Source organism: Momordica charantia, assembly GCF_013281855.1.
Source record: "Momordica charantia cultivar OHB3-1 chromosome 6 unlocalized genomic scaffold, Mcharantia_2.0 BLBB01000006.1, whole genome shotgun sequence".
Taxonomy (NCBI): Eukaryota; Viridiplantae; Streptophyta; class Magnoliopsida; order Cucurbitales; family Cucurbitaceae; genus Momordica; species Momordica charantia.
The window spans coordinates 31,132,564-31,144,226 of NW_028275164.1; the positions used below are offsets into that span (position 1 = coordinate 31,132,564).

At 32.4% G+C, this 11,663-nt stretch overlaps 1 protein-coding gene across 1 annotated transcript; it reads left to right on the top strand.

The window, feature by feature from the left end:
- Positions 1–8,446: 8,446 nt before the first annotated feature.
- On the top strand, positions 8,447–10,225 carry LOC148211079 (MATE efflux family protein). Its single transcript, XM_088124789.1, has one exon. The coding sequence runs from the start codon at positions 8,585–8,587 to the stop codon at positions 10,061–10,063; it is 1,479 nt and encodes a 492-aa protein (XP_087980915.1). The 5' UTR covers positions 8,447–8,584; the 3' UTR covers positions 10,064–10,225.
- Positions 10,226–11,663: the final 1,438 nt, after the last annotated feature.

The following is an 11,663-nucleotide window of genomic DNA, read 5'->3' on the forward strand; positions in this document are numbered from 1 at the left end:
CCTAGTGCAATAATTTGTTAAAGAACACTAGAAAAGTTTAAATATTTAAAGCTTTTTTGTTATAGTACTGTAACATTTATCGATCTAGTTTTCACCTTAATTGATATTCAAAATCATTCGTGAAGAAGAGTGTTGAGAATATATATAAAATTAATGCCCTTTCCTTAGTCATCTTCATGATGACTAACAGGTAAGATTAGGTACGTATTAAATTTAAAAAATAAAACATAATGTTTTCCTTTTGCTTTGACTTTAAATTTTTATAAGAATAAAGAGGGAAGAATAATTAAAGAGGGCAGGGAAAGGAAACCAGAAGCCAGAGGTCTTTGTTAAGGACAAAATTATTAGGTCATGTAGGCCAACTTCCAATCTGTGATAAGGAAATGATGGCCACCCATTTATTAAAAAAAAAACAACCAATTTTCAACCTTTGTAGCCTAAATTTAGGGCTGCTAAATAAAATTGGGTTAGTTAATTATAAAAATTAAAGTATTTCTTTCAACCTTATTAATCATGGAGCTGTTACCCATTCATGATAGTTCTATTGGAATAATAAAACAGTATTTATATGGTTTTTAAATTATCATTTACGGCTGTCGACTTGAATATTATTCAACTTATAGAGATGTTGATTAGTAATCTTCGATACAAGTGGTATGTTTTGAATGGTAACACTAAAAAAACCTCATTTTTAGTTTAAATCTCGACATTCTTATTGGTAATTGAAGTATTTACATGAAAATGTGCACTTTGAAAATGTAGCAAAAGTTGAGATTTTGAAAAATAACATAATTCAAATCAAATTCATATAAAACACACTACTGCAGAAATTCAGACTTATGCTATATTTTAAAACAATTCTTTTTTCTAACAAACCCTCCCAAGCCAATTTCCAAAACTAGCACGCACTTTACTCAAACATTTCGTCTAAAAACATTATAGAAATAATATATTATTATTTTAAAAGTATCCGCAATTAATTAATCAGCCGAAAAATACATATTTAACCAGATATCCTTAATCATTAAGTGGATTAAAAAAGAAAAACACTTGGGATATTAAAATGTAAATAAAAGGGGTTGAATGAAGAAGATGAAGATGAGGATGAAAGGCATGATGAAAGTGACTGTGACACACATAATTAACATAATAATAAAAAGTAATAATAATGTCTTAATAAAATTTAATATTAGAATAATGAAATATAAAAATGGGTAAGAGATCGAGGAGGTGGCCATGTGAGAGGCAGCAATAATATGCCTCGAATCTGGGATTAGGGATGCTCTCTGTAACTCTTCAATTTCTCTGCTTCCTTATCTCAACCTCAACGCCAAGCTTCTCTTTTTTATACTTGAATTAAGGATGCTTTTAAGGGTTTAATTTCTAGCTGCACTACACGACAATACGAAGCTCACCTCAAGAAACCCACATGATTTCATTTCGAATCTTTTTCATTTTTTGACAACCTACACTTCAACTTGCCTTCTCATTGGTTCAACCAACTTCATCCTTATCTCGTTGACTCCTTATTAGTGCATCGTTAGAATAAAATAAAACAAAAGTTAGCTCAAAATATGGAGTTGGGGTGGAGTAGAATAAACGGTTGGAAATGCAATCAAAGTCGTCTCACGTCATTGGTTAGATGGAAAGATCATAGGTATATAAGTGGGACACAACATCTTTATTGGGCATGAGGCGTTTTGGGTCAAACCAAAAATAAAGTCATCATAATTATACTCAAAGCGAACAATATCATATCATTGCAGTGTATTTAACAAGTAACATCAGAGTTATGCCCGCTTAACCATGTTGGTAGAATCCTCGAGTCCAAAACAAATAAGTAGTGGATTATAGGAAGATGGTATTCATAGTATGATCCATGGTTAAAAAGATATGAACCATTTCATTAAAGTGTGTGAAAGAAAGAAACATACAAAAGGAAGGCTAAGTGGAATTGTCCAAAGTAGAGAGGAGTGTTGAGAGGCCGCGTGCTTTAGAAAATTGTAGTTTGGCCTAAATAGAGTTGGACAGAGCTAGAAAACTTATGTCCAAAACAAACAACATCATGCTGCTGTTGTAATAAGGTAGAAAGGTTCATAGGACCTATAAAAAAATTCCTAATTGAGATTTAAGGCTTCATTTTACTTACTAATATACGTGCTTTTCTTCTCTCAATTTCTAACTTCTTAAAAAATCTGAGAATTTAATTTGATAATATTTTTCTAGTTGACCTTTTAATTTCGAAAACATTTCCTAATCGTTCTTCCATCTACACCTTTAAAGGTTATAAATCCATGTTTTCTTTTCAAAAAAATTAATTTTTATAAAAGTTAAAAGGAGATATGTGTCCAAAATCAAAATTCAAGTATTATATATGGATCTCCCATCTTGGAGGAATGCCCATTAGTTTCCAAAATATTATTTAAAACTTTATAATATTTTCACAGAAAGCAAATATAGATATTATCAAACCAATTATATTATATAAGGATGTATATTATAATGATTTGATAGTTTAACTTACAGAGAAAGGGAACTTTAATATAATATTTAATTAATTAATTTAGTAACCTTGAAAGTTCCAAAAAAAAAAAAAGCCTGTTTAAGATACGTTTCATTCTTTGTACTTTGGATTTAGGGGAGAAAAAGAATTGAAGGAATAAAAAATCATAAATTAAAGATTTGAAAAAGAAAAAGTTATTTACGGCCCGCAGAGACATTGAGATCTTTAATCCGTTGTACATTTGTACGGACACCAAAAAATAAAATTAAAAAAGAAACACTACAATAAATATGAAATCTCATACTAAAATCATTTTGTCTATGTTGATTCTCAATTTTAAAAAAGGGGGGCTCTTTTTTTTTTAATTTTTAACGAATTCTCTTTCTAGTAATATATTAGTCATTAAAAAAATCCTCATAATCATATCTTTATGTTGGATATTATAAATTTATTACAACTAGAGAGAGAGATTTTAATGAGGGAGAAAAGTGACAATTTTGTTTTAATTTAAGCAAAGTATCAGACATATATAAATAAGTTCAGAGCATATATTAATAGACCATAGGTTCTTCAAAACAAGCATGGAAATTTTCTTTTAAAATGTATATACCATTTAATTAATTTTAAAAAAGGTCATCTAACTCCGAATAAAGTTTTATCTAATAAAATATTTTTTTTCTAATTTGAATAAGACACATATTATCAAAAAAAAAATTTGAATAAGATACATATTTCTATCTTAAAGGGAAAAAAAAATATATCTCGGGATGATTTAGAAATCCTTGAATAATTGAAAATATCCAAATTGGGATCAATAACTTCTTTCAGATGATGCCATTGGCAGGAGTATAACATTGGAGATGACTTCGAATATGCAGTTTCTCAATGTCATTTGAAGCCCAATATGTTTTGGGCTTTAAAATCCACTGTTAAGCCCTATTCCTGGCCCATGCCCATCCAATATTGTGGTAATGGTTGGTCTTATTAGTAATTTTCCCCCGAGTTTTGAGATTTATTTACGAGATGTCATATTCGAATCTTTCGAATTTATCGTTCATTTTTATCTCAGAGTTTTTGTATATTCCATTTGCCTTTTTATTTCTTTATTTTAAAGTTTGATCCCCATTATCTAACTGGATATCTATTGACTTATCGCGTTTATTTTTTAGGCTTTGTAGGACAAACTTTTTAATTTTTAATTTTCTGTTTTTAAAATTTAAGCTTAGAAACACTATTTTTACGTTTTAATATCTATCTCTTAGAAAAACTTTTAAAAACTAAGCTACATTTTGAAAACTTAAAAAAAAAATTTGAAATATTGTTTTTGTTTTTGAAATTTGGAATAAAAAAACATACTAAAAAATTGTAAAAATAAACATAATTTTTAAAACTAAAAGCTAAAAATGTTATGAAACGGAACTTTTAATTATTCAATATTTTTAAAAAAAAAATTATTGATTTTGTAGAAAGGATATATCTTTTATGGCCTTCTTTAGAATACATCGTGAAAATTCAAACATTTGGTTGATAAAAGAGACTACTAACACGTTGACTTCAAATTGGCTTTATATTACTTTGAAATTATAATTTTGTTATGAATTCTTTTTTGTTATTTTGGTACGTTGAATTACAAATTACAATACGATATTTTATCTCTAGAAAAATTGATGCATATAATAAATCTGCCTTCAAATAAAAATCATTCAGAAGTGCTTTCTTATCCCAACTTTCCATAAAGATTAAAAGGCACTCACAACCCCTTTATTTATATTAATGCTCTTCTCACAAACCATTTATTTATTTTATTTTTCGCTTCTTAAAATATTTGGTTTTCAAATTTTAGTTATAATTAAAGATTAAAAAAACAATTGCAAAACAAAGAATTTTGTTTCCGCAAGCATATTTTCCCCAAAAAAAATTTAAATAAATGAAAAATAAAACAGACCCATAAAAATGATAAGGAAACAAATTTAACTTTCTCCTTGCTAAAAGAGCTAAATATATGCTTTTCTCTAGTTTCTTTCTTCGTTTATAGTTCGGTACTTGGGTGTTCTAGGCATAGAAGAACTACACCAACAAAGAAAAAAAAAATTTGATGGTTAAACTCTACGACAGTGACACTGTTATTTTGAGATCATATTTAGTATTCAATGGATACTACGATAAAAGAAGCATATTGGTGGTATTAAGGAAGCAAAAAAAAATAGTGACAAATAATGCAAAAGGATTATTTAACATTTAAAAAAAAAAAGAATTATGACTGATGTTGAGGTATGTGAAGTGGGAGAGGTGATGGAGTAATTTTGGTGGCATCCAAAAAACATCTCAATTGAAATGGCTGGAGTATTTTAGAGTTTATTATAAGCTCACTTGATCTAATTTATTGGTTGGGCAAATTATGGAGCTACAACTCTGATTCCACTAACAATCTTCCCTACCTTTTCTTTAGACAAAAAAGAAGAAAAAAAAATTGAAAAATTGTGGCTCTCAATCTCTCCCCTCTCCATATTCTAAGGTTTTCAACTTCTCAACGAAACTACTTTGTCTAGGAATATACAATTATCTCATGATCATGGAGTCCTCGAAAAGGTCTTTGATTTAGAGCTTGAATTTGTTAAGGAATCCACGTTGAAAGAAAATGAACCTTACAGTGGTTTATAATAGATTTGGAGCTACTCTTCTCATTACCAATTGATTTTGAGATGGAACCTATGAATATTGATATGTTATCAGAGCTCAAAAGGCTCAAACAAGCATCTGGTCCAAAAAACAGGATCCAACCAAGATCGATGAGCCAAAAAACCACCACCATGTTAAGTATCCCATATTGAAAAGAAAAGAGATCTTACAATAATTTATAATAGACATGAGCTACTCCTCTCATTTGTTTCATTATAAAAATAACATTGAAGATTGTTAACATGAAATATACATATCCATAAAATATTACAAATAAAAGTTTTTATTGGTATAACTCATTCTTTTAAAATGAAATGATGCATAATTGGATCTTGTTGAAGCATCAATATTGTTGATTAATCAGATTCCAAATATTTGAAAAACCAATGGGTTTAATTTAAATGCCCTTAAATTAAATTTAAGTATGCTTCCATGTCTATCCTTTTCATTTTCAAAAGTTGAAAGAAAGTAGATTCCTTTGCTTTATATATCAAATTATGTATATAATATGTGTGTGGATGTGCTTTGGAAACTCCATTTTATATCAATCTCAAATTTTAATCTATATAGATTAAATATATATACAAGAGAGAATGACAAGATTATCAAATTGAACCTATATTTTGTTTTGGGTATTAATCGAATATTTAAGAATTATTACATTCTCTCTAGTATATTGTTCACTTTGGAACAAAAAAATTCCAACTTTTCCTATTTCTAACAGTATGAGATCTTCAATATATATCATACTTTTACCACTACAAGATCACATTAAAAATGTGTATCAAAGGAATCGTGATTATACACTAATGAGTAATGAGTAATTATTAATTACTAATAATATTATGCGTTTAATTTGTTTCTCAAAAGAAAATAACTACGTTCTCAAAATTGTAAAAACTTGACCATGGTTGCATAATGTGATTACTTTTAACCATGCATCAACCTTCAGTTAAAGTTGCATTCTCTTTGGTGTATCTTTTTTTCTTCCTCTTTTAATTAATTTGGCCGTGGCAAGTTTCTGCTTAGAAACTAGATATTCTCCCCTTTTTGGGTTGGGTGCCTAATTCAGATATATATTCCTTTTAGACTAAAATCATACCAAACCAAACATTCTTTTTCTTTCAAAAAAAAAAATAATTATTATTCCTCGTAGATAACAACGTACAGATAACAAATGTAAAGTTTCCTTGCATTGCTCTTACATCATACGTTACGTAATGCAACCGTTTATATATGTAATTGAATGGAATTTCTTTTGAGTGAGTTCTCTCTCATTTCCTTATAGCTAACTTAATTCAATACGTTTTTTTTTCTTTTATTTTTTTACAGAATACGTATCAAATTCTATTCATCCATCTTTTTTAATACACTCTCGTAATACTATTCATCCAACATGAAATTTGAAATCCTTACATTACAAATATGTACATATATAAAAGAATTTAGAAACATACCCCGGTAATATTTTATCATAAAAGATCAACTAGGATAATAACTTGGAAAATTATTTTTAAAAATAGAAAATATCATAGGAAAATAGTTGTAATCACTAATACGTGTATATGATGAGTGAGTGGTGAATCATAGAGAGAATATAAAATTAGGGTAAGTGGGATATGGTGAAAGCATCACACTCTCACCCAATGGGAAACCAAGTGGAATGGCAATTGGGGGTCTCACTCGATGAAATAAAAATAAAGATTGCAATCATAGTTTAAACTATTACTCTCCCATGCTTTTCTTTTAGATAATCTTTCTAGAATTTATAATTGTTTCTAAAGGTTGTTCCATTTGAGCAATAAATTTTCAAATTAATCAATTGAAATATTCAGATTTAACCTAACATAAAGTTAATTGATAAAGATGTATTCGTTAATTTGATGTATATTAGTTGAAACAAAGCTTCGAGTAATTCTGGATTAGAGATATCTTTAATATGAGAAACTTTTCAAATTAATGTGGGTCTTGGAACACATTAACCACCGCAATTTGAACAAAATAGGAAAATCACAAGTGAAATAGAATTTCATGACAACTATTTTTAGTGGCTTATAGTTTAAAATCAATCTCTAATGTAGTTCAATTGATTTCTGATTGGACATTAAAAAAAAAAAAAAACTTGGTTATATCATTATTATTACTTTTTATTCTAAAATGCAAAAATAATTTGTATTAAAATAATTATGAAAAAGATATTTTCTAGTACTCTTATCAATCGAAAAAAAAGGGTTATTATAAGATTATAACTTTATTTTTTCTATAAAAGAATGAAATAAAGTTTAATGTACATTACTTGCCTGAGCCTGTCAATCAATCATATAGTTTGGATTTTCCAACTTTAGCCAGTTGGAATACCTTAGCATTATTGCTGAGATCTATCAAACCCAACCTTTGTCTTTATAAAAATCAACACCATCTTTTTTTTTTAATTATTATTATTATTTCCTTCATGCATCTCAGAAAGCCTATTTCATTGCCTCCTTTTCATTTAGTGCTATATGGAAAAAGGGGATCCAATCATCTTTTTAACTTATATCTCTCTCAATACAATTTTTTTTCTTTTAAACTTTGGCTAAATGTATACTTTATTCCACCATATATAAGTTTTTTTTTTTTTTCAATTGGGTCCGTGTTCTTTCATATGTTTCATTTTCATCCTTTTATGTGTTTGATTTGTGTTAATTAATTCTTTATTTCACAAAAATTTAAATTCATTAATTTTAAAAGTAATTTCATTAATCGAGTTAAAAATAGTGTATAATAATTTGATGAAATCGGTACATACCACTAATCGCGTAAAATAAAATTTGACAAAATCACCGTTTCTTGACTTAGAACATTGTAACCTTTTTTTTTTCTTTGTTTTAATGTAAGTTCAACATTTATATATTGAGTGGAGATTGAACTATTGACGAATAATAATATGCATCTTTTTCACTAAGCTACATTTGGATTGGCTAACTCAAAATGTTCATTTAAAAAAAATATAGGGACAAACCAGATGTTTTGACAAGTATAAAAATTAATTAAAACGAAGAAGAGGGTAGACTAATTAGATGAAAGTGGAAAATACAAGTGACAGAGTAGTATTTAAACTTTTAATTTATTAGAAGTAGATTAGTAGTAAGTTAATATAACAAGTGGGATGAAGATTTGAACTCATGCTTTCTCGATCAATAAAAATAAAACAGAGGGCTATACTATGTTTACCTAATAATAAAAAAAGGAGGAAGGAGAATCCCGTGAACCAGATATCTTTGGGCGTTATAGAAGAAGCAAACGAAGGAAGTGCTACCTCACACTCTCCCCATGCACTGATCAAATTCCATATTGCCACTACTACTACTACTACTACACTCAAACAGCAAACAAAACCAAAACCAACAAAAGAAAAAAAAAATGTCTGTAACTCCATCTGAATCTGGTTGGGCCGCCACAGCAAATTTCATGGTTTCTGAGCTTAAATTGCAGGGGGGCATCGCTCTCCCACTCATCGCCATGAACATAACCTGGTTCCTCAAGATATGCATCAGCACCGCCTTCCTCGGCCGCCTCGGCGACCTCCCACTCGCCGGAGGAACCCTCGGCTTCACCTTCGCCAACGTCACCGGCTTCTCCGTCCTCAACGGCCTCTGCGCCGCCATGGAGCCCATCTGCGGCCAGGCCTTCGGAGCCAAAAACTTCAAACTCCTCCACAAAACCCTCCTCATGGCCATCCTCCTCCTCCTCCTCGCCACTCTCCCCATCTCCCTCCTCTGGCTCAACGTCGACAAAATCCTAATCCGATTCGGCCAGCGCCACGACATCTCCCTCGCCGCCAAGACATATCTCTTCTACCTCCTCCCCGATCTGATCCTCACCTCCGTCCTCTGCCCTCTCAAATCCTATCTCACTTCCCAAGCCCAAACGCTCCCCATCATGCTCTCCTCCGCCCTCGCCCTCGCCCTCCACCTGCCCCTCAACATTTTCCTCGCCAAATCCAAGGGACTCGTCGGCGTGTCAATCGCCGTATGGGTCACCGATCTGGTCCCCACGGTTTTACTCGCCGCGTACGTTTTGGTCAGAGAGAATCGGAATCGGAATCAGGAGGAGGCAGGGGGGTGGCTGGATCAGACGGTCAAAGATTGGATTCGATTGGTGAAGCTTTCGGGGCCGTGCTGCCTCACGACCTGCCTCGAGTGGTGGTGCTACGAGATTCTGGTGCTTCTGACGGGCCGCCTCCCCGACGCCAGACGCGCCCTGGGGACTATAGCTATAATCCTAAACTTCGACTACTTGCTTTACTCTCTCATGCTGTCGCTCGCCACGTGCGCCTCCGCACGTGTGTCCAACGAGCTGGGCGCGAATCGGCCTGCCCGGGCGCGGGGGTCGGCCGTGGTGGCGCTGGGGGCCGGGGTGGCGTGCGGGTTCCTGGGCGGGGGGGCGATGGTGGCGGCCAGGGCGGCGTGGGGACCAATTTTCACGGCGGATGCTGGGATATTGAGTGCGGTGAAGAGGATGCTGGTGGTGATGGCGGCGATCGAGGCGGTGAATTATCCGGTGGCGGTTTGCGGGGGGATTGTGAGGGGCACGGGGAAGCCGTGGCTGGGGATGTGGGGGAATCTTGGGGGGTTTTATGCTTTGGCTGTGCCGTTGGGGGTGGCCTTGGCCTTCAAGGCTGGGCTGGGCCTGGCTGGGCTGCTCATTGGGTTCTTTGTTGGGGTTTCCGCTTGCTTGGTCTTGTTGTTGGTGTTTGTGGCTAGGATTGATTGGCGTCAAGAGGCTCACAAAGCTCGGATTCTGGCAGCCACCACTGGGGAGGCTCAGGTTGAGGATCAAAAAGATCGTGCTCTTCAAGTAGATGAGATTTTTGGTGGCGCTTCATATGCAAAAACATGACTGCAAAACTAAAACTATTCAAAGTGGTGTATTTTTAGTGGGTAAAAAGTTTTGGTAAATGCACTATATTAGAAAAAGTCAGTAGAAGTTGTTTGCCTACAAGTATTGTAGTTGGATGCTTGGTCTGAGTTATAAATGGACTAAACTTCAATTTTTCCTCTTCGTCCGAAGGGTTGATGGGGAGCTACTTTTGAACGACAACTTTTGTTTTTATATAATAAAAATTTGGTAAATAATATTTCGAAAGCTATATCTTTTTAAAGTTTGTTATCTCTAATTATGAATGGCCTGTTTTTAGTATTAACATGTTAACAACTGTGAAGTTGTAAATTATAAAAATTCTAAGAAGCTTGCAAAAACTTCAAATTCTTCCTCCAAGATTCTAAATTTTTGTGCATTCACTAAATAATAATATGTCATGTAAACTTATCATAAACCAATATATTAACATTCATGGAAAAGTATAATTGAAAAAAAATTAAAATAAGAGACTCGAGTTGAATTTCTTTTTTCTAAATAATAGAATCTAAATCAAAAAATACTGAAATATTAAGGAGTAATACATAGTCTACTCCATAAAAAAAAAAATACATATATTAAGTTGTAAAAAATATAATATTCTAAAATCTTTATAAGCCATTTGATAATCTCTCGTAACAAAACTCCTAAGAGCATGATAATAATAATTAGCCAACTCAATGCTTGGTAGAAAATTAAGGGAATGCATTTAAGTAACAGTCTTTCTTTCTATTATTCTAATAGAGAGGCTTAACTTTGTCATTGTCACTAAAGAGGGGAATGAGATGGAAGCTAATAGTGGTTATAAAGGTCTACACTAAACTCTTACTTTAGTGCTTTGATTGTGGAAACCAGATTATAGTATTTTTTTTTTCTTTTGAAAAAATATATTTTTAATTCCTAAAGTTTGAAAATTTGATATCTTGACTTCTTTAACTTGCCTTTTTTTTAGATAAAGGTTGTAAAAAATATTAATTTTTATACAATTTTGTTACATGACGTTGCATTTTCTAATTCCTTCTCTCTCTCTCTGTTTTTTTTGTTCTCTTCATCTTCTTGTTATCGTCCATCACCGTCGCTCGTATTGCTGTGCACCACCACGGCCCGTCGTCACTGTAGTTGTTGCCCGATAGGATGAGCTTTTTCGCTCTCCGATGTGCAGTAACAGCAGGGACAACATAGTGGACTATGAACGACGATGGCGGGCGACGGCTATGGATGGCCATAGCAGTGGACAACTAGCAAGGAGATGAAGAAACCAAAAGAATAAGAAAATGTCACGTCACGTAATAAAATTAAGTGAAAAAAAAAGCAAGTTCGAAAAGTTGAGCTACCTGTTAATTGTTATGTCATTTCCCATTAAGTCAACTAACAATTAAATAATGTATATTTAAAACAAATTTTCAAACTTCAGACATCAAAGGTACTTATCTTGAAACTTCAGGGATCGAAATAAGCACCAAATCAGAAAAAAGCATATTTTTACCTTTTTTTAGTACATTTTTACCTTGTTTTATAATTATATTATTACAATTTATATAGGCGGTGGGGTGGAGGATCTCCCTACTTTGGAATGTCAAAA